The sequence below is a fragment of the Mytilus californianus genome, unplaced genomic scaffold, assembly GCF_021869535.1.
Source record: "Mytilus californianus isolate M0D057914Y unplaced genomic scaffold, xbMytCali1.0.p SCAF_13, whole genome shotgun sequence".
Lineage (NCBI taxonomy): Eukaryota > Metazoa > Mollusca > Bivalvia > Mytilida > Mytilidae > Mytilus > Mytilus californianus.
In genome coordinates, this window is record NW_026262615.1 from 14,432,995 (window position 1) to 14,458,176 (window position 25,182).

A 25,182-nucleotide genomic window follows, 5' to 3' on the forward strand; every position below is an offset into this window, starting at 1 on the left:
CTTATCATTGAGTCATAAGGAAAACCCTGTATAGTATATACATCGGCAATAAAGTAAGAGAAGTATCGAAAATAAACATGACCAGGCTTATAATTGTTTTCGTCAGAAGAGCGTTTCGTCTACAAAAGACCAATCAGTGTCTCTCCAATTAAAAAAAATAATAAGACCACATAAAGAACGAAGTTAAACAGCATTGAGCACCCAAAATCTGAAAGGTTTATCCAAATACAGCTAAGGTAAATAATTCCTTTTGTAGAAATCCTTGGTATTACGAAACAGTTAATCTATAAATATAACCATACCAATGATATTGCATGTCAACACAGAAGTGCTGATTACTGGGTTGGTGAAACAATTGGGGAAGAAACCTCTACCATCAATTGCATAGACCTAGTTGTTAAAAAAAACAAGGGCAATCAAAGATACCAAGTTTATAATTTTGTTCGCCATATCCGCTACAAAAGACTCAACATTGTCCTTCCTATCAAAAAAGTTTAAAAGGCTTAGTGAGGAACGAAGTTAAAAAGCATTTAGGACACAAAATTCCGAAATGTTTTGACAAATACAAATAATAGATAATATATATGGTCGGTTGTGAACGTAGTCTATTTTGTGTTCTTGACATGTACTGTTATCTAAACTCCTCCTACAGCTTTCATTATAGAATGTTTTATAGTGCAATATTGGTACACATTAAGTCGCACTGTTTGTCCGTTTAATGTTTACAGAATATATTATGAATTCATAAGCACACTATTAAATTTTATTCTGATATGAATAGAAAGTTCATATACTTGCTAAGTTTCAAGAAGGGCAATTTTACTTTTTTACATTACCTTTCTAATTAAATAAATACAGCAAAATCTGTTGTTACATATATTTCATTTGTTATAATATTATATGTAAAAAAATTTTAACTTCGTTCCTCACTTAGGCTTTTAAACTTTTATGATAGGAAGGACACTGTTGAGTCTTTTGTAGCGGAAAAGCTGATATGGCAAACAAAATTATAAACTTGGTATCTTTGATTGCCCTTGTTTTTTTCACACTATTAAATTTGATACAATTACCTGTTCACAGAACGAAAATTCATTACCCTTAGTCAAACTTTGCTAGGTCGGTTTTGCAAATTTTTCATACATATATGGTCCACAATATATTCAAACAGATGTGACATGAATGCGTGTTTATATGATATTCACAAAATGTTATCTTCAAGGGTCTTATTTCGTCTCTTGACATGCATTAATTCAAAAATTTTTACATATAATATTATAACAAATGAAATATATGTAACAACAGATTTTGCTGTATTTATTTAATTAGAAAGGTAATGTAAAAAAGTAAAATTGCCCTTCTTGAAACTTAGCAAGTATATGAACTTTCTATTCATATCAGAATAAAATTTCAATTTCATATGGCAAACCCGTTACCATCAAGTTTTAACAAACGCAGTTTCCAAGTCCGTAATTCCTTTTACAAAGAAGGCTAGTTCCTGTCGGCTATACAAACAGTACCAAAACGAAAAAATCGCGAAAAAAAATAATGTTCATATCCTTCTTAACTTGCTCTCGTGGAAAAAAACTAGTTATTTTTTCAAAATATTAATCCTATTCAATATATATTGAATTTTAAGCTGCAAACATACAGTTCAAAATTAATACGAGTTTCACTTATTAAGTTCATTAATTAGTATTGTGCAGAAAATCGTTGTTGGTAATTGAAAGACTATTACGGGTGTAGATCGCACGGTCTCCTGAACATCTGGCCAGCTTCACGTATCCACTTGTTACCAACTGAAACAGAAAAATATGAATGGATCTGACTGATTGATTCTGTATTATTTATATACAGTGACAAATAATTCATGCATATTCAAGACGGAATTTCCATTTCACTTATATATGTAAAGCCTCAGACAAAATACCATAAATCATACGAATTTCACTGCACTAGATGCGCATTTATACAATTAATGTCTCTTCAGTGATGCTCGAGACCAGCATATTTAAAAATCCAAAATATAAAACCAACATTGAAGAACTGATCAAATTAAAAAAGACCTAAATTTTAGCCAAATTCAGACAAGAAATCAGAGCTTTGCAAGAGGGAGATATGTTCCTTTAAAATTCTATATAATTTTTAGAATTTTATAACAGCAAATGTCAATCAAATAATATCCGTAATTTCGTGTCAGTTCCGAAATATTCGCTACTGGTCTGATTGTACCCTAGGGGATTTACAGTCCACCAGCGGATGAATTGACCCAGTGGTAGTAATAACGTAAACGGTACCAATTTTACTGTACCAGATGCGCATTTTTACAATTAATGTCTCTTCAGTGATGCTCAAGGCCAAAATATTTGAAAATCCAAAATAATTTATTAAATACCAATGAGAGAAAATTGTAACTTGCGCGCTTACAATGTCGATGTTTCTATCTAATAACATTTCAAAGGGGAATAACTCTTCAAGGAATATTCGGAACTGATTTGTTAACATTTTCAAGATAGTGCTTGTCTTAATATTTGACATTATGTTAATCAAACTCCGATTAGATAGGTAGACGTGAGAGCACTTACAATGTTGACTCGTCATATCATTTCGAAAGAGCATTAAATAGATCCATGCTGAATATCAAACTAAACCGATATATTGCTGATGTAAACCTTTGACATAAATTATATTTAACACCGATGTGAACTGTAATAAGCAGGAGTTAAATGTCGAATGCCGAATGTCCCCACGCAAACCTGTTGTAAAAATTCATCTAACATTATACACTGCTTTGAAGATTATTTTATTTTCTTATAGATAAAAATCTACTGTACCTTTCTTCAAGTTCCTGTCAAGTAAATAACTTAATATTAGGAACATTGTTTCATTGCCACATCTATCTCATAAACGAATCGTAACCATTTCTAGCATGTTTATCATAAAAATGAGTTTGACTAATTGTTTCTGAAGTGAAACCAGATGCAATTTTGCATTGTGCAAACTAGCAATCACAAGATAATAAACTGTCGAATGCTGTTTGATTTTTCGTCGTTTTACATTTTTGCCAACATATTGTTCGTTTTTCTTCGACTGATGATTTTGACTGTCTACGGTGTCTTCTTCCTCTTTTTGAAAGAACAAATATATAACCCTAAATTGAACCAATATCTGATTTACTCACCCCATTTAGACCCAATTACAACTGGACAGCCTGCGTGAACTGTTCTATTATCAGTTAGTCCACTAGGTAGTAAATTATACCAGAAGGCAGCACCTCCCTTGACAGAAATAAAGTATAATATTTAATAGTATGCTAGCTTCCCTAAGAAAATTACATACCAATCAACTTACTTTTACATCTAGTAGGTTGGCAAACATTTAACTGCAAGCCGAAGTCATCTAAGTTGTTATTGAAATAATGATAAGGAAGTCCCATACAATATTGTTTTCATTTCAATGGTGGTCAGGTGGTATACATGCGACATTAAAGCCATTTTGATTAGTTTCCAAACACATATGTGATTTTGTCTGCATTAGTTTTTAAATGAATCAAAGTAAACCGAAATTATTTATGGAATGCCTTGAGAAATATTTGAGGCTTGTTCTTTCATAAGTACTGTTCGAGATGCATATGTATATATATATATATTTACTTCCATATTTCAGAACAAAAACAGAACTTTCAAATTCATATATCGTACATATGTCAGAAATATAATAAAAAGATAAAATGAAGTTTCTCGAACAACTGATTCATACAAAAACATGTTTTATCGTTTATTGTTACATAAGTGAATGTATGAAAGGAAGTATATCGTTTACAAAAAAAAAAAAAACTTGAGTAAAAGTCCACTGACACGCTAAGGTTTGTTGCTGTCGTCAGACCAGAAAAGAGTAAAGATTAGGAATGAAAATATTGGATAAGGATCACATGCTGTTACCTGAATAACAGGAATCCGAGTATTTATGTTTGGAAATACTGTTGCTCCACCAACTTTAACATCATTTAACTGAAAGGAAATAATTTTAAGAAAGCATGATTAATATAGCAGAACATAGCGTACGTCGTAACTTGCACATTTGGAGTAGGATCTGCTTACCCTTCCGCAGCACATGAGATCACCCCCAGTTTTAAGTGGAGTTCGTGTTGCTTAGTCTTTAGTTTTCTTTGTTGTGTCATCTGTACTATTATTTGTCTGTTTTTTTTTAATTTTTGGCCATGGCGTTGTCAGTTTGTTTTCGATCTATGAGTTTGACTGTCCCTCTGGTATCTTTCGTCTTTCTTTTGTAGTCACCGTGAGCAGTACTTGGTGTGTTTTTTTTTAAGATCATTTTACTTTTACATGTAGCTATTTTGTCGTCTGTAATACCGTTATTCTTCACTTGATGAACAGAATGCTCTTACACTTCATGAGCACTGATAATACACCCCTCCTCCCACTAGTTTTGGTGGTGGTTATTGTTGTTTAGTCTTCAGTCTTCTATTTACTGTTGTTTAGTTTTTTTATTATGTTGTCTTCGGTTTTTTTGTGGGTTTTTTTTTTGCCATAGCATTGTCATAGCATTGTCAATTTCTTTCGACTTTTAAGCTTTGAATGTCCCTTTGGCATACTCCATCTCTTTAGTCGGAACATTTTGATATTCCAAAGAGACTGATTGATATTAAAAAAAGGGATTGTTAAGTCTCAGTATGTTTTAACCTGTCACGTAGTGCCTGTTTCAAGCAAGAAACCTCGCCATTTGTTATGTGATTTTCTCCATGCTGTCCTGATTTTAGTCCCGGAATTTTCACTTTACAAAATGTTGCTATATCCATATCGTTTTGAATACATATAACAAATTTGCTTTGAAATTTTAAACGAAGATCGATCAATCAATCAAATATGGATTTTTATGTTATTAATACCAGAACAATACATTATGTCTCTCCTGTGTAAACACAGAAAAGGCATATTTTAATGTCGAGGACACATCTATCTTGAATTAAGAGATACAATTTGTTTGTAATCAGCATTACTGAAATTACGGAAATGATCATTTAAAAATTACTCACATAAAATAGCCAGGTAGCTATTCTATCACCCGTTCCCCTCAAATCATCTGGTTCATCTTCACTTATTGGACCCCATAATGGTTTCTCCTTAAATAAATAGAGGTTAATAACAAAGTTAAGAATTAGATCTTCTTTTCTGAATGCATTTTTGTTGGTCTGTTCTCTTTTTCAAATTATAGTCATAGTTTTCAGGTATATTATAGATATGGTTATTGAACTAACATTTAATGTTTGATTTTTTGTCATCAACTTTAGTTAAGAAACTAAGGTTTCAACTCCCTCAGGCAAAGTTGACCTTAGATGAATTTGGCTATTTGTTTTAGGTATTTTTGTCATATAGCTCTTCAACTGTTTCGGTACTTATACATCCCTCGGATTTCAAATGTTTGGCTTTGAGCGTTCCTGATGAAGGTAAATCCAGAAAAGCGCTTCGGACGCATGAAATTATTAAACGTGTTGTTTTCAATTTTTTAATTAGGTATACAGGTTCGCTCTTAAAAGAGAAAAATTTTAGTTTGGTCATAATGTCATAAAACACTAAGATGAAGTGCTGAGTCTGACTACTGTATGTACCAAATACCTGTATCACTATTGATAAACAGACGCACTGGAGCGCATGTTTGCATATAGAAATTATTTCCAGAAGAAAATGGAACATTTAGCTGGTATTCTGCCAGTATTTAGTAAAATAGCCCATCAGATAAAGTTCCCGATGCATAGAAATAAAGTCTACAATATGACCGTTTAAAGTGTCATAACTCTGGAATATCTGACAAGAATATTTTCAAAATCGAACAAAAGGGTAGAGCCAACATTCACAAATCTTAACAATTGACGGATGAAGAAAGCGTAGAGGACGTAGAACCCTCCCCCCTTTGATTGAAAAATATATCATTTCTTAGCATTAAATTGTCCAAACACTTTTACGATGCGCTACGCACGGCGATATTTATTTCTGTTTTATTGAAAAATCCTAGTTCCGCATACAGTTTTAAGTAAATTGATCAAAGCCAACCGGACTTACTGTGTACTATGTGAAAAAAACCTTAAAGCTGACGGTTAAAATCCTGTGACTCTTGAACGATTAATAAAAAATTCAAAATGATAAAATGAGACTTTTTTTTTATCAATCCCAACAGCAGTGTAAAGTTTTAAGAGTTTTGATCTAAGCCAACTCGAGTAAGTATTTGATGTTTGAAAATTGGCCTAAAATATGATGGTAAAAGTAAAGAAACACTGTGACGTAAAATTAAATAAAAAACTTTCGTATATCATTCTCAACAACAGCATACAGCTTAAAAAATATTAAACAAAGAGTTAATGTGTGATATGCAATAATTTTATTAAAAATGTCTTGATCTGGACCAAAAAACCAACTAATTTTCAAAATCGAAAGGGAGTTTTCTTCTGTCAATCCTTATAGTGAGTTTAAATTTATGAACATTGAATAAAGCAAATTTGTGTTATCGTTCGACATGTTGACATACGGACAAATAGACGGCTGGACTACGATATACCGTCATACGTCCCGTCGATAACGGGCGTATAAAAAGCATCATATTAAATTAAATAGTTGTTTTCTTAATTGGGGAAAAGGACAATTGCTGCATACAAGAAAGGTACCAACCCAAATCATTCTTGTGTCAAAATTGAAGTAACGTTTCGAAAGTTATAAACTTCTATTATAAGTTATAAAATGGAATTTATTAACACTTCGTCTATGAACACAAGTGTATCAGTCATCCGACAACCAGCCTATTTTAATTAATTAACTGTTGAGGTATAAAGGTGTCACGTATAACCACCGCTGCGTTTCCTGTGTTGACGGCACGGTTCAATGATTCCCTTGTAATCTAGATTTTTTTCGCGTAATACGAGTTACCACCGCATTGATACTCGTCGTACAAGAACTGCTTTCACTTAAAGAGCACCAGTCAGTGACCAACCTTTACCACCGGATATTGTGTGAGTTGATAAATATTTAGTTGTAATGTTTGAATTTTTAGGGGAGTTGTTTTTTTTTGTTGGTCCTTTTCTTCTACATTTTTCATTGGTTCCTTCTTCGACTGGGGAAAAGTATATTGCCTTTGACATCTTTAAGTTTTGTCCTAATATATCCTACTTACAAAAGTATCATAATGTGGGTTATACATTCCTCCTATCCCATAATTCACTATCTGGAATGGTTCGGTGTTGCTGAGCAATGGAGATGATTTCGTTTTTAAACCTGTAAGCAGTCCAACTCTCTGTGTCGCCCTTATAACTATTCCGGGTTTATCATGCAACCATGCGCTGAAATGATTGCAATGAGATTGCTCATCACTGACATGCTCTTATAATTTGATTTGGATGTAACGCGTGTTCTGATTGGCTGAAAGTGTTTTGTCTATCAGCTCATAGACATAATTTTGTCATGTACCGTGAGATCACCAAAATTTTTTTTCTAAATTTACTTAAAATGGAATTTAGAATTAAATAATAAGGAATGACTGTAATATTTTGTCTGTCTATTCGAAATAAGCTAAAAAATGTGGTGCACACTTTTAAATAACACGCTACGCAGTTATTCAGTGCGCACCACATTTTTATGTTATATCTTTATAAACAGAAAAAAATATTACAGTCATTCCTTAAAAGAGGGACGAAAGATACCAGAGGGACAGTCAAACTCATAGATCGAAAACAAACTGACAACGCCATGTCCAAAAATAAAAAGACACACAGACAAATAATAGTACAGATGACACAACATAGAAAACTAAAGACAAGCAACACGAACCCCACCAAAAACTGGGGGTGATCTCAGGTGCTCCGGAAGGGTAAGCAGATCCTGCTCCACATGTGGCACCCGTCGTGTTGCTTATGTTATTACAAATCCGGTAAATAGTCTAATTCGGTAAGTCACATTCGTGAAAGGGGAAGGGTATTGTAGTTACGACATAAGGAACATATCCGATATCATCTGTGAAACGGTTATTCCATAACGGTCAACCAACTCGTGACGGCGTCCGTAAAATTTACGAAGGGATGATTTCAACTTCACCATTTGGAACTCTTGGCTTAATAGCTTCCTTGTGAGCAGCAATCCTCTATCAAGGAAATCATGATAGGAAACACAAGCCCGAGAATATCGTATCAATTGGGAGATATATACTCCGTATGTAGGCGCTGCTGTAATGTTGCTACATAGAAATGGAACGTTCACAATTGGGAAGCTGAAATCATCTCTTTTGTCGTAAAGTTTTGTTTTCAACCGACCCTCATTGTCAATTTCTAGATGTAAGTCAAGATATGAGGCAGACATTACTGTATCTGTAGTATCCTTTATCTCTAGTTCAATGGGATAGATTTGTTCAACATAGTCACCAAGTTTTGTATTATTTAGTGAGAGAACATCATCTATATAGCGGAACGTAGAGTTAAAGGATATTGCTAGCTTCTTATCTTTCTTCCTAAGAAGTTCCTGTATGAAGTCAGCCTCATTATAATAAAGAAACAAGTCGGCAAGAAGAGGGCACAATTGGTTCCCATTGGAATTCCGACAGTCTGTTGAAAAACACGTCCTCCAAACGTAACAAATATGTTGTCAATCAAGAAATCAAGCATCTTGATAATGTCAGTTTCAGAGAATTTTTTGTTTGAATCAGAGTGATTCTTTACAAAGTAGGATTTATCCCTCCCCAAGAAAAGATACTTGTATCTACGTTCGCCATTCTTTTTAATGAAACAAAGTAATACCAACTCTTTCAATTTGTCTTTTAGTTCGGAATGGGGAATACTTGTGTAAAGTGTAGTAAAGTCAAATGTTTTAATACTATTGCAAGACTTAAGCAATGGTAAGTAGACAAGAGAGAGAAAAATAATAAAATCTCTAGAAATATATGTAAACATACCATATATATATGGGTATAGAAAAATCTTCATGGAAAGGGACGTTAATTTTGATGCCTCTTGTAAGGAGAGTGCTTAAGTCTCTACACGTTTGCAACGAAATCTAGTAAAACGTTGTGGGAGTCTAATGCAAAGACTAAATGTATGCACATAACCGAAGTACCCATTTTCCATTGACAAATCTTTTCCCGCTTTTCATCCCTGTCGACCAACTTCTCAGAGTAGATATAACATCTCGATTATGCATGTGATATTTGAAACTGACTATTAAGCAAATCATACTATTTTCAATTTCAGTTACATTTTAATTTTATTTATATTATTGCCCATTAGCACTACAAACAACAAAACGCATAATTGACATGTTATGGCAATACAAATATTTGGTATCTTCCTACATTTTTCAGTTATTTCATAATACATTTGGATAGTTAAAAAATCTAAATTACAAATTGCAATATTATTTAATTTCACCGCTTAGATAATTGAGCACAGATAACTTCTTCCAAAAAGCCTATATCAACATGGTGAATATTTGTCAGTCATACATAAAAATGAAATACATTTAAAGAGGTACATGTATGTTATAAATTATCTAGCAATTAAAGTTAAAGACAATTTAAGCTTTTGCTTTCAAATATCCGGCTTTTGGCGTTCCTGATGAAGTTAGATCAAGAAATCCGTTTCGGAAGCAGGAAATTTTTAACGTGTTGTTTTTATTATTTGTTTATTAAAATTAAACCTTGAACAAAAAGTTTATAAAAGTATCTCTTAAATTGGCAAGACTTCAAAAAGTTTAAACCAATTCCGAATTGTGCACCAGCTTTGTATACTTACGTTTCACTCACTCTTGTTTTATCTACCTCTGAACCGCTGAGTTGTCCCTGGCCAAGCTTGGATCTATGAAACTATATTTAAACGACAATTAAGTCATGTATTATAATGGTTTCATTCGGGATAAATGAACACAAGGTTTCAGTATTTCCTAATCTAAAATAATTTTCTACGTTGAATTACGTTGAATTACAATTAAACAATACTCAATGTTTCTTGCTATGTCGAAGCACTGACCTGTTGTCAGATCCGTAAAGGGGTGCTAAAATTCCCACTTTTTATAATTTTTTCCACTTGCCATTATTGTATCCTAGATCTCAGTTTTTGACACCCTATAACCCACATCCCCACTTTTTATCCCCCTAATCAGTAGATACATGATCATACTTTCAATCAAATCTATAACAATATTTAGTACGAATAGCCTTTTGAAAATTGACGAAAATTGGGTTTTAAATTTTTTAGAAAAAAATGGCCTGATACCTCTTTGCTGCCTTCATTACGTAGATGCAGTGCTTCTCTCTCTGATATGACGTCATGGAATAAAAATATTTTGGGTTGAAGATTAGCAATTTCTACCTTTCCTTTGTAATATGGTATAACTGTACTACTTAAATAACAGTAGAGTTTCGATGATTCTTTTGGAGTCTACAATAGAAAAAAAAAAACATATTATTCAACACCAAAATTCAAGTCAATGAAATTATATTGTGTACAGAAATGCTGATAAATAGAAAGAGATGCACGTCAGCACATCAATGAGCCAACAAACCAACAACACAAAAAGATAAAATGATATCTATCACTAGTAGTCAACATGTGAACGATCAGTTTGATTTGAACAGGTCAAAAATGACTTAAAAATAAACTATTTAGACATAATGTATCCAGTCTGAACTAGTATACATTATTGTTTAAGGGCCAGCTGAAGCCCGACTCCGGGTGCGGGATTTTCTCGCTGTGAAGAAGACCCATTGACGGCCTTGTGCTGTTTTCTGCTCTTTGATAGGGTTGTTGTCTCTTTTGACACATTCCCCGTTTCCATTCTAAATCTTATTTCAATCCATTTCCACTGCGGTAATATCAGTACTGTTCAGACAATTTACCTATTGTCAATTAAGATCTGTTCAGACTGTTCAGTAACTGTTATGTACCCGTACAAAACAACCACGTAGTTCATTTTCTGACTTGCTATTGAACAGTACTGGGTCGAATGCAAGTCAACTTTATGAACTAAGGAAACGAAATTCACAACATGAAAATAACTGATAAATAACTTAAATTCTTAACAAGACTTAACGTTTCTAAGTTTAGACTTTTCAGATATTGTTAAGATAGAAATAATAGAAATTACCATTTCATCCTGCAATTTGTTTACAAGTGTAGATATGTCAACAATGAATAGGTGCTTATGCAAAATGACAAGCTTTTTATCGTCCAAAGACTAGAGTTCTTTATATAAAATTACAAAGTCACATCTGTATTTTTAAACTAACTTTTAAAGTTAATTAGAAGCACCTAAGATCACCATCCGTTTTGGATGGGGTTCGTGTTGCTCAGTCTTTAGTTTTCTATGTTGTGTTGTGTGTACTATTATTTGTCTGTTTGTCTTTTTCTATTTTAGCCATGGCGTTGTCAGTTTATTTTCGACTTATGAGTTTGAAAGTCCTTTTGGTTTCTCTCGCCTCTCTTTTAATTTTGGTAATTAAAAAAAATGGATTAACAGTGAAATAGCAAGGTCCCAAAGTGTCTTGATTCTTAAATAATTTGAGGCGACTGTAGTTTACTGATGACACAATCCCGTAAATCGAACAGGAAGAGACAAATCAAGATAACAAACAAAAACCTGAGGGAATCGTATGGACTCCAAAAGGAACTACAACAGGTGCGTTGACAGGGTAAGCGGCTCCTGCTATGCAATCATCATCCGCCATGCGAATTCACACTCAGCCAAAATATTACAATTAGGAATAGGACCCCATCGGTAAAATTACAGGTTATACTTAAAAGAGGGACGAAAGATACCAGAGGGACAGTCAAACTCATAGATCGAAAACAAACTGACAACGTCATGGCCAAAAATAAAAAGACAAACAGACAAATAAAAGTACAGATGGCACAACATAGAAAACTAAAGACTAAGCAACACGAACCCCACCAAAAACTGGGGGTGATCTCAGGTGCTCCGGAAGGGTAAGCAGATCCTGCTCCACATGTGGCACCCGTCGAGTTGCTTATGTTATTACAAATCCGGTAAATAGTCTAATTCGGTAAGTCACATTCGTGAAAAGGGAAGGGTATTGTAGTTACGACATAAGGAACATATCCGATATCATCTGTGAAACGGTAAAGCCATAACGGTCAACCAACTCGTGATGGCGTCCATAAAATTTACGAAGGGATGACTTCAACTTCACCATTTGGAACTCTTGGTTTAAAAGCTTCCTTGTGAGCAGCAATCCTCTATCAAGGAAATCAGGATAGGAAATACAAGCCCGGGAATATCGTATCAATTGGGAGATATATACTCCGTATGCAGGCGCTGCTGGAATGTTGCTACATAGAATTGGAAAGTTCACAATTGGGGTGCTGAAAGCTTAACTGTTATCGAGAGATCTAAGACCACGAAATTAGGTCGAGACACCGACACATCATATCGGTCAACCAATTCGTGATAGTGACCATGAAACATATGTGTTGTCGATTTCAGTCGTCTTTCCTCATAACTCTGTTCAAGCACTTTTTGTAAAAGGAGCACACCCTTGTCAATGAAGTCCGCAAAGTTTGAACACGCATGAGCGTAACGTATTAACATCATCAATTTACATGTCTCAGAAAGTGAATTACAGATTTTTGCCAGATGCTTTTTTTTTTTGTCTGTGAGAAGATTTGTATGAATTTTGCTACATATGAGTACTAAAACAGAAGTGGTGCACAATTTGTACCCATTGGAATAATGACTGTCTACTGAAATATCAAACCACCCAGTTGTCTCTTCATAACTATTGATAATCATCATCATATTCTTCTCTAACAAATTATATATAAAAATAAGAAGATGCGGTTTAATTGCCAATGAGACAAATCTCCACCAGAGAAGAAATGACATATAAGTTAACAGCTATAGGTCTCCGTACTACCTTCAAAATGAGCAAAACCCATACCTCATAGTAAGCTATAAAAGGCCAGGAAATGAAAATGTAAACAATTCAAACGAGAAAACTACGGCCTGATTTATGAACAAAATAATGAACGAAAAACAAATATGATACATAGCAACAAACGACAACCACTGAATTACAGGCTCCTGATTTGGGACAGGCACATACAGAAGGTGGCGGGGTTAAACATGTTAGTGGGCGCCCAACCCTCCTCTAACCTGGGACAGCGGTGTAACAGTACAACATATGAACAAACTAAAAAATCTGTTGATAAGGGCTTAATTCATCAGATCACAAAAACACAGACAGGACGTGGCAGGGTATTTATACATCCCTACAACAAAAAAGACATGAGTACAGATCTGAGAGTACTCACAGTTTCTGACAGCTAATGCAAAGCCAAAAACAACTAATAAAAAATCATGTATCTAAGATTAAAGTATCAATCAGCACACATCCAACATCTAATGGATTTAGTGTAAAGACGTCATTAACAGTTAGAGAAAAACATGACATATGGCAGCCTAATACATATCTTTCGGTTCTCGCTACATAACTTTATATAATCATCATCATATTCATTTCTAACAAATGATATGTCGGGTTCTTATACATACTTTTTGGTTCTCTCTACATAACTGTTTATAAGCATCATCATATTCCTCTCTAACAAACGATATGTCGGCTTCCTCCTCCTCGTTAATATCAATTTGTTCATTTTCGTTTAAGACTTCGTTGTGTTCTAGATAATACATTAATGTACACACATATAATATAGCATTACTAATATTCACATGAATGTTGACTGCATTGTGTTGCATACTTAACAACAACAATTATAAAGGTTGTAATTACCTGTTGATAAGGCAGATCATAAGGTATTGACAATTTTTTTTATTATTTTCTATGATTTAGATGTTTTAACACAAATAGATAGTTTTCTTAGTTAATTTTTTTTCTAAAATGAATGTGTTTTTTTTTAATTAATAATAAATTTTTTACCTTGGAAGGCCCTCTATTCTTATACCTCCTCCCCCTCCCCCCCAAAAAAAATAAAGATTATATGTTCGTTACTGTAAATGCTATGTTTTCTTGTAAAGATTTTTTTCATTGTACATTTCTAAATCCATTAAAAAGGTAGAGATCTTAACATCATATTTATTTGAAGACATCTGCAAAACCGAATGCATGTAAATTTAATATTCTTATTTTCAATATGATCATTATCCACTAAGAAAATTCCAGACTAATTTCATCAATTGTTCTATTCCATTTATCATGGACTCTATTTTGTTAGGCATTGATATTTTTACAAGAACGTTGTAGAAAGTTTCCAATTTTTGGTGAATTTGTGGTCACATTTGATTTTTTGTGTAGAAACGTCGTAGAACATTGTTTGTTTGATATGTTGTTCGTTTTAAATGATATATACCCCATAAAAATGGAAGTATTGCTATAACTGGAGGACACACAGACATACTGATCTATACATACTTCTCATTTAGTATTATGGATTTTAAAATAATGAAAAAAATATTCAAGCTCCGAGACTATCCGTTGCCTCGCTTGAAAGCTTCTGTTTTATTTCTTTATTGTAAATTACAACTCTAATGATTTTAAGTTCAGTATTTCAATATTAATTTTTGATAAACATAATGATTTTACATTCCTTACCATCTGTGATTAAACTCCCTAAAATTGCTAATGCTTTATGATGCAACCCTGCCTACAAAATAGATACATTATTATAATAATATTATTAGCAGTTAAAGTTGAAGCAGTCATCTCCATGTTGACAATAACATCCCCCTTCCTTGGACTCCTAGGAATCCGCCCCTGAAAGATTCTACCGTCTGTTATTTTTTTGTCACACTAAGTATTCACATTAAACAATTATTAGATATAAGAAGATGAGGTATGAGTGCCAATGAGACAACTCTCCATCCAAGTCAAAATTTATAAAAGTAAACCATTTTCGGTCAAAGTACGGTCTTCAACACGGAGCCTTGGCTCACACCGAACAGCAAGCTATAAAGGGCACCAAAAATTACTAGTGTAAAACCATTCAAACGAGAAAACCAACGGTCTAATCTATATAAAAAAAACGAGAAACGCTTATGAACCAAATCAACAAACGACAACTACTGAACATCAGATTCCTAACTTAGGACAGGTGCAAACAGTTATGTCTGTTTGGGTTGCTCACCCGATTTTGTCAATATAACGAAACTATAAACAACTGTCATACAAGTGGGATTTTAAAAGAGAGGCAAAGGATACCAAAGTGACATTCAAACTCAAAAGTCGAAAATACACTGACAACGCCATGGATTAAAAAGAAAAAGACAAACAGACAAGGAGTCTGTTTTTCAGTGGTTGTCGTTTGTTGGTGTGGTTCATAAGTGTTTCTCGTTTCTCGTTTTCTATATAGATTAGATCGTTGGTTTTCCTGTTTGAATTGTTTCACACTAGTCATTTGGGGACCCTTTATAGCTTGCTGTTTGGTGTGAGCCAAGGCTCCGTGTTGAAGGCCGTACTTTGACCTATAATTGTTTACTTTTTACACATTGTGACTTGGATGGAGAGTTGTATCATTGGCACTCATACAACATCGTCTTATTTATATAAACAACAGTACACAAAACAACATAGAAAACAAAAGACTGAACAACACGAAGTCCACCAAAAACTGGGAGAGATCTCGGGTGCTCCGAAAGGGTAAGCAGATCCTGCTCCACATGTGGCACCGTCTTGTTGCTCATGTAAGTACAAACCCAGTGATATGTCTAATTCGGTAGGTCACATTCGGGGGAAGGGGACGAGATTGTAGTAATAAAAAGAATAGAGAATAATTGGCAAAAAGTGCAGAATACAGAAAAATGAGTTAAATGAACAAAGAATAGAGAAATTGGTCTAAAAAAAAAAAAAATAAAGAAAATGAGGGACTCCTCCATCCAGACCCTCTTATATATTGTCAATTTTTCTAGCCTTCAGGTTTTTTTTAGATTTCAATAATAGAATATGGCTGTCGAGACAAAATTATTTATTACGATGTTGAATAACATAATATATGTAGTTCTAACCTGTTCATATATGGACGACACTACTTTAAGGATTGAAGCCTCGTTTACATTTTCGTCTAGGAAGGAAGTAAACGGAAGTCTGCGCAGTAAAGCTTCACTCCAAAGTCTTGCCTCATTCAGCATGCTGCTGTCTTTAGCTATACTAACAATCTTGAGTATCTGTGACGGATTAAGCGGTTGACAATGCTCATCAAAAAGAACACCATTGATTGCCTCGTCGATGTTGAAATAATAAAACGTGCGCAGGCGTAATAACGCCTGTGCTGATGCTTGAACGTCGTACTCATCTGGCCAGTGACCAATTTTTCTAGTAACAACTTGATAGGTTGCATTTAAATCTGAAAATAAATACAAAATGTGATTCACCGTTACAACAATATATAAAAATGCAGTTATACGGTTATTGTTTTAAACTGTTAAAGACAATTATCAGGAACAATAAGGTCAAAAAAAGATCATCTTAGGTGCTCCGGAAGGGAGATATGTTCAGATGATCCATTCATACTTCAACATATCTTCACAAGGTCAAAGGAATTGTAAAACTGATGACTACTCAACACAGTCTGAATGACATTGATGTAAGCGGTGCTTGGTCATCGTACATTCTATATTTAGAGCATTTCTCTCTATTCTCTTAAATTCTCAAGAAAATCATTTTACTATTATTTTTTCCTGTGATTAAATGATTATTCATTTCTGTCATCAGTATTTTATTACCTAGTAACTCTTTTATTTTCCACCGTTATTCTCTATACGTTTGCTCTCCAGTTATTCTCTATTCTTTATTTCTATTGCTCAATTTTCTCTATTCATTTTTTTGGCCATATTATCTAATATGTAAACCTCATCCAGACCCTCATATAACTTCTTACTGAATCATTTGTTACCATCAAATATATATATACTTAATAATAAAATGTTGTATATGTTTTTTAGACGATATAATTTCACGTCTCAACATTTCTTCATAATAACAACATCAAAGGATTAGAGTACAATAATTGTGAAACTGGTGTGTTGATATTGCCAATGAGATATCTGAAAGACATGAATGTAAGCTACGACAATTCATCGTACGGTCTTCAACAATGAGCAAAAACCGATACTGTATAGTCAGCTATAACAAAAAACGCGACATGACATATGTGAAACAATTCTGACACTTTTTTATAGATCTTACTTAAAAGTCGTTCCTCTAGAAGATTAAACTGCTATTTTTCCTTTAAAAGCATAACATTATATCGTATTTAGGAATTCGATGAATAATACATTTATGTGGTCTTTCATAATAGTTATTTTTACAAACACGTACGTGTCCTGAAAACTAAAATCGGATAGCAAGTTTGTCGACTCTGGCATCATTTAAATAGTACAGTTTTTGTAAATTGCCTGTTTATCTTAAATGTTAATGTTTCAAAATTTCCAAAAAAATAATTTAAGGTTGACAATTTCTAAGATTTCCTAGATTGTATGTTCTTTGTTTTTTAAATGTATGCTCACAAACATTTATTTGTACTTTAAGCTTTCAAAACTTTATCCCACCTGGTAACGGAAATTCCAGGAAAAAAGATGCCGGCAATCTGAATCGTTATTGTACATTTTTTTCTTATACAAACTATACAATCCACAGACAATACTTCAAACACTTTAAACCTTTATGACTCACCTGATGCAGCATCGTCTAATGTACAATCTTCACATAGAATACTGCTATAAACAACTGGCCATTTATAAACAAATCGACCTATCAAGTGGAAGGCATTTATTGGATGTTCTGCATATCTTGGATCCTGAAAACTCTCTGTTACTATTGGTTCTAGGTCATTTAATAATCTGAAATTAATGTGAAAACTTACCTTTCTTTCACATATGTAAACGCATATGTATTCATTTGAATTAAATAAGAAACATGTATTAATGCATAATTAACGCCTTGGTGTGTTAACATTCGAAGCAGAAAAGTTAAAGAAAGGAACAAATTTTAAGCACCAGATTTCAAAATAGTCAACTGAACCCCAAGTTGTTGAAAATAGAGAAACTAAAAATTGCTCGAACTGAATGTTTTAAGTCATACTGGTCCCAGATCACTTTATCTCAGCATATGATACTCTCACGTAAAACCAGTTTTGGTGGGGTTCGTGTTGCTCAGTCTTTGGATTTTTTGTGTACTGTTGTTTGTCTGTTTGTCTGTTTGCCTGTTGGTCTTTTTCTTTTTTAGCCATGGCGTTGTCAGTTTATTTTCGACTTATGAGTTTGAATGTCCCTCTGGTATCTTCCGCCTCGCCATATCATAATTATAATATCTAATTTTTGGCATCCATTTTTCAACTTCCCGAAGATCTGACTACATGTAAACAAGTATATTTGAATGAGATATATAGTTCCTGAAATTATTTAAATGAAAGGGTGAATAGCAGCAAGTACCAGTAACGTCTGAACAATACGGCCAATATGGGTTATATTTTTCTTTTATAATAAGACACGTGGTAAAAACATGGGAAGACATTTATTTCTGACTCCAATGGCAAGTAAAAAACAGAAAACAGAAAATTTTCCAAATTTCATTTTTCCAGCTAAATTAAGAAAACGTCAGAGTGGCGGGCTTTAATATCGGTCTCATTGTTGTCTTTAGAAAGTAGCAACAACACTCGTTTCTTAGGGCTTGCTATCAGACTATTAATATCCAATGTCCAAATAACCAATGACTCACTGCACGTTAAGCAACAATCCATTAACTTATAAAAGTGACCATCTACTTAAAGAATTAGAAAAGCTAAGATGTTTTGAAAGATGAATTATCCAAAGATTTCATTCTTTCCTCCCAGATGTCTTGTATTTTTAATAAAAAAAAGAGGTCGGGGGTTACGTAGAAAGCTTTTTTTAAATCTGTAATTAAATTAAATCTTAGGTTGCATCTTCCTAGAGTTAAGTAGTCCAAATACTTATGACGTCGAAGGAACGCGTCACAGCAAAACACTAAATAGCCTTTCAAATCATCACAATTATTTGGACTACGTCGAGCAAAGATGACCGTAGACGTCTTACTTTTAACAAAGTAGTTTTCACATCAGGGACAGGATTAAGGTGGGTCTCATTGGGGTCTAAGCTTGATGCAGGATTGGCCGAATTTTTGTAAGCGGGAGACGTTAAAGTCAAAATATTTTGCGTGAAAACGGGAAACGAAGTCGGGCGGAACACGTGAAATTACAAGCGGTATTACTACAATGATAAGCGGGATACGGGATTCTGATATAACAATAAGCAGGATCCGGTATCGAGCGTCAGTGGTGAGTCGTTTGTAGACGTACACGCGTCTGGCGTACAAACGTCTGGTGTACAGAAATTATAAGCCTGGTGGTATCTTTGATGAGTTTTTATAAAATGTGAAAAGATAAAAACAAAACAAGAAAATAAAAAAATAGCTATTGGTAAAGAAAAAAGACAATTTAAGAATCACTTCCTACCTTTGAAGCTCAAACGATATTGATTTCTGATCTCTGGCTTGTGTAGATATGTATTTATTAAAAGCTGACAGTAATTTTCCTTCCTCCTTGGATATTATAGACAGTTTATATACAGATGAAAATATTTCTCCGTGTATATGACAAACGTGCAACAATGAAACACAAAAGTATAAAAATTTCCTCAAACGTTTCATCATAATAAGCAGTAGAATTAAATCCGTTATATATTTTTCATAAGTTATTAAACTTCACCATCTGTGTGTGTCGATCGTTTGAATATTTTAACTCAACATATATCGTACATGGATCTGTTGTCGTGGGTACGTTCTATGTAATCCTAATTTTAATTAAAAATTTTTAGAAAATCTTTTAGAAAACTTCTTTTAAAAAAATCGGTAAAAGATAACACATTCACATTTGAATCGTTTGGATGATAAAAGACGTTCAAACGTACGACTTTGAATGTTTTTACACGTGAAAACACGATGTATTGAATATATAATCACCTTACTTTGTTTTCGACAAATTTGACAATATGTTGCAGCTTAAAGATTTAGTTTAAGTTAGACATGGGATAATTACTGTAATAACATGTACAAATGTACACATAATATAAACGCACTACTTACATTAAAGTCAATCTTATAAAAGAATGCCCAATGCAGAAGAAATGTCTTGTTTTTACAAATATACAGATTGAGAAACAGACAAATGTAAATCAAACTCTAACAAAAACAACCTTGTCTCCACAAAACAATGTTTTCTGAGACTGACATCATCAAAATGCAGGTTGTCTTGATTGATTTGTTCACGTGTTTTTATTTGTATGAGGCAACTTGGGAGACGTTCAAAAATAATGAACAACATTAGCATATTCTTCACCTGTCTCTATATAGATTATGTCCTCTCACTGATTAATTTAAAGTTTGGGTACTATGCTAATTGCATGTATCCCATCCAATTTGAAATAAAGGATACAACAGATACAAATATGTTTGCTTCATATCTTGACTTGAATCTAGAAATTGACAGTTAGGATCGGTCGGTTCTAGAATATTCGTTTTGATTATTATTTCACTCTTAAAATATAAGTTGATTTAGAAAATATTGGATTCATTGTTAAGACATGCAATAGGCAGGGATTTGAATAAAGGGTAGTTCCTTCATAAGGGTTGTACTATTCTTATCGTTGCTATTGTAAGGCAATGCAAATATGATCTAGTCTGTTCCAAAACAAATATTAGGTAAGAATAACATTTTTAAAAGCACTGGAATGGTGATTATGAAGTGTTATTCCTATAATATGTAAAAGTCCGTTTAGACAGGTGTTGCACATGAAGCAGGGTATGCCTTCCCATATGAAAATCAATCAGTCTGGGAGGGCTTAAGTCTAAGTGTAAAGAGTTTGCTATTTATGCATTTTTTCCTGATTTGTATTTATATTTTAACACACCATTGTCCTGTCGTGTATGGCTGTTTCATTCCTGTATTGTGCATTGGATTTCAATTTGTTACCTTTTTGATACAGACGGTTCGGAATCATCTACTTTCGTCATAGAAATCGACAGTTTGGAGAAAAATTTTCTTATGATTTTTAGACAGAAATATATACCGGTCTTCGAACTAGACAACTCTTGTAAAAACAGATAGTTAACAACAGTTCTGCTATACACGTAATTTGGAATCAGGTTATCATCAACATCAAATATGTTATTATTAGTGTTGTTACTACGATGCAATATCCCATGCTTAGAGTTGTATTTTAATAATAGAGTGTTATCTGTTTTGGGAACCAGAACAATCTTTTGTTTGATGTGTTTGAGCTTTGATTTTGCCATTGGATAAGGGACTTTCTGATTTGAATTTTCCCTGGAGTTCGGTATTTTTGTTATTTTACTTTTTAACAGAACCCTTTTTATTTCATTAGCCAACTAGACAGATTTTTCAATAATAGAATAGCCTCCATGAACCTTCCACCAAATCACAACCATGGGATTCCGATTGAGTTAACAGAGCTGTTTGGACGCATAGACTTAGAGTCGAAGAATTAACTTTGGATCTCAAAGTCAACTTCAGCACTGTAGAAGTCAAACTGACATAGAATCAAGTTGAGGTACCCAATACTAAGAAAAGGACACAACCCAACAAGGCCCTAAACAAAAGAGGAAATCGTCACCTTCTACAAGAAAGGAAACGCTCAGAGTCTAGCCCCAGTGGAAGGTGAAAACTAAGCTAAGATTACTAGCGTGTTATAGCCTTACTATAAAAATCCTTGGATAAAGTAATCTCAGGAGAAACGAAAAACTGCCGTTTTGAGCACACCGGAAGTTGGTACCACCACAACAGCCACTGAAATGGTAGATTCTGCAATAAAAATAGCTTCCGCTAGACATGCCACAGGAAGCAGGAAGAACCATCACCAGAAAAAAAGTCAAACCAAATAAGTAGCAGTCTAAGCAGTAACAAAAAATATATCCGAGGCGTATACGTATACATAACACCGATTAAAGACAATAGGAAGAAAAAGAAAGTATGAATTTAGTAGACAGTCTGTGCTACAAAAAATGATGCGATGAGTCATGTCGATATAGACAATTTTCAAGTAAAATGTACAATATTAGTCTGGGAATGGTATACTTCATGGTCTTTGCATGCCACTGAAGTTACACTTTATATTAACAGGTATATAGTTAGAAAAAAATAGCTGACTTATTAAAGGTTTTTCGAAAAGCAGAGTGTTATTTTAGTATAAGGTGACGTTGGGATAGTCCTCTGTTTAAGTCACAGGCACTTAATTGTCTATGAAAATTTTTCTACCTATATACCCTTTAATATAAAGTGTAACTTCAGTGGCATGCAAAGACCATACACTGATTGTTTAAACTTCAAAGTGCACATATTGGAACATAAACAGTTCAGGATAAACATAGGTTCTAGTAATATAAACTTCAATTGGAAATATTAACAGTTATGTATATAAATGAAAACAAATGGTTTACATGTTTATATGGGGTCAACTACTTATGAGGCGCCTTTTTTCTATTTATTCCTTATTTTCTGATATCAAAAATATTTTTTTTATCAAAATACTGAATTCATGTCAAAACATAATTCTTGATATTAGAAAATCAATTTGTATTTAAAAAAAAATGCCTATTTTGATATCAAAAATTCGATTTCTTGATATAAGAAAATCGTCCTCATTTCAGGCGGACACAGCTGAACACAGTGCTATTTCTATATAAAAATTACAGAACAGGGGGCTACAGGCGGACACAAGTGGACCCAACGTTATTTCTATTTAAAACTTATAGAAACTGATGGCTACAGGCAGACACAGCTAGACACAGTGCTAATGATATATAAAACTTTAAGAAACAGGAGGCTACAAGCGGACATAAGTGGACACAACGTTATTTCTATATAAAACTTATAGAAACTGGTGGCTACAGGCGGACACAGTGCTATTTCTATATAAAAAAAAATCAGAAACAGGGGGCTACAGGCTATAACTTGTTGTTTGTTGAAGTGGTCATAAACTTTTTAAAAATTTAACCCCACTGGTCAGGTCATATTTCAACCAAACTTAGGATGAAAGATCCTTCGAATGATCAAGGATGAGAAAATATGTTATTTTGTGTTCCTGTCTATGAAAATAACAATAAATGAATTTTGCTTTTATCTTAAATAATATAATTTATCATAGTTGAGGTACCAAGTTTACTATCTAAAGGATTTTCAATTAACAGAAGGCATATTGGCATTCTTAATTAATACGGAAAAAAGATTTAGAGCTTGACATATTATACAGATATCTAAAATATAACATAAGAAAACAATTGATCGTAAGAAATCCTTTATTTCAAAGTCCATTGGTTTTTAATACTGGTACAGCATTTCAATTAAAAGAAAGACTATTGTCCTTTTTAATTAATGGAGTCAACAATGTTAACACCTCTTCAACTATGAGCATATCTATGAGAAAAGAAAAATAACTTTTTAATAAATAAGTTTTTAAATGTTGCGAACATAAGGTACCATTTAGTGATCATATATTAAATGTAACAGTAGAAAAATAATCATTTGATGTATAAGATTTCTTAAAGTTATTCCAAAGTCAATTAACCTATATGAGTCTGTGCTTGAAAAGAGTTTATCAGATAATGGAAGGGCTTGTACAAATAAAAATTTATGAAGATTTTTGTTGAAAATAATCCTTCTGCATATATTGAATGTACTTTCAACAGAAAGAAAAGGAACAAATAGCATACTAAATTAATATAAAATGGTCTTAAGCCTGGAAATAGCTGTGGGTCAATTTAAGTGATAGCACATATTTACTTATAAAAATGCCATAGAAGTAGAAATTCCTTATTTTTTTTTACTCATTTCTATGCTTAGAATCCACGTCTCACTCCGTACTTACTGCACGAAATGGATAAAACGAGAAAAAGCTGACAAAAAATCCTTAGATTCTTTCTTCAATTCAGAAATGAACATAATTCGGAAGGAATATAGTTACGATACTGTTGTCTGCAGGTCATTAAGGATTGCATATTTTGGTATTAATATTGATTCACTCATATAGGGTCTTTGCATCAGAAATAAACACATTTATTCTAAAACCAGTTGTTGGTATGATACGGGTTATGTTCTTCTCATATATTTTATGATGGTATGATGCTAAACCCCTAACGGGAGGGATTGTACTTGATTTTCATATGATTAAGACATAATCTTTCAATCAGTTTAATTGAGGTCTGGAGCTGGCATGTCAGTAACTGCTAGTAGTCCTTTGTTAATTTATGTATCATTGTCATTTTGCTTAGTTTCTTTTGTCACCTATTCTGACATCGGACTCGGACTTCTTTTAAACTGAGTTTTACTGTGCGGACTCTGTGCGTATTGCCAGAGACATATAATATATTATATGTCTCTGGTATTGCTATGTGTTTCTTTATTCTACATTGGCTAGAGGTATTAGGGGGGGGGGGGGGGGTTAAGATCTCATGAATTCGAATTTTGATATCACAAAATCATTTTTTGGTATCATGAAATCATTTCTTGATATCTCAAAATCATTTTTTGATATGAAAAATCAATTTCTTGATAAAAATAAGAATGAATCATAAAATCAGTTGATTTTTTTAATATTAAAAATAATGAATTTTCTATTGTCTATTTCAAAGTATTTTTGTTACTTCTAATATTTGAATATATTCTTATATGGAAAGAAATCAAATTGTTAAATTTTTTATATCAGAGCGAGCATAAGGAAACAGTAAAACGGTATCTCGTAGCTCAGTACAGAACAAATTTTCCCGCCATTTTTTGTTTGTTTGGTTTTTATTATCTCCCTCATTTGTTATGGTTTAAACTTCCTGTTTCGAGAAAATGAAAATAAACAGGACACACATGATCTCTTTGAAAAGTAATCTACGCTATTTATATAAAACTGACAGTTACTCCCCAATGCTTGAATGTGAGTACTTTGATTGCATATATAATTTTAAAATTCTTAGAAATTTAACCTTTATTCAAATAGTGTTTTTTTTCAAAGACTGTAACTGTTTGGAGGGCGTGTTGACTCATCATGTGTTTTATCAATAGTGAAAGTTCAATGTATATTTGCTGAAGGATTTTTTTATAATTTGAAGTTCAATAGTCAAGAAATGAAGGACAAGTCACACTTTGATCAA

The 25,182-nt window shown here is 33.2% G+C and overlaps 2 protein-coding genes across 2 annotated transcripts in view; one reads left to right on the top strand and one right to left on the bottom strand.

The window, feature by feature from the left end:
• Positions 1-1,324: 1,324 nt before the first annotated feature.
• On the bottom strand, positions 1,325-19,918 carry LOC127723224 (prolyl 4-hydroxylase subunit alpha-1-like). Its single transcript, XM_052229786.1, has 12 exons — positions 19,484-19,918; positions 17,686-17,852; positions 16,020-16,357; positions 14,611-14,662; positions 13,554-13,678; positions 10,259-10,423; positions 9,779-9,849; positions 7,177-7,342; positions 5,051-5,137; positions 3,939-4,007; positions 3,179-3,275; positions 1,325-1,796 (listed from the first exon to the last, which is right to left on the bottom strand). The coding sequence occupies exons 1-12, from the start codon at positions 19,678-19,680 to the stop codon at positions 1,732-1,734; spliced, it is 1,599 nt and encodes a 532-aa protein (XP_052085746.1). The 5' UTR covers positions 19,681-19,918; the 3' UTR covers positions 1,325-1,731.
• Positions 19,919-24,869: 4,951 nt separating this feature from the next.
• The window catches only part of LOC127723226 (oxysterol-binding protein-related protein 1-like), a 102,809-nt gene continuing 102,496 nt past the window's right edge, over positions 24,870-25,182 (top strand). The window contains exon 1 of the mRNA XM_052229788.1: positions 24,870-24,965. The gene's annotated coding sequence lies outside the window, so the exon portion shown is untranslated. The remainder of the gene's footprint in view (positions 24,966-25,182) is intronic.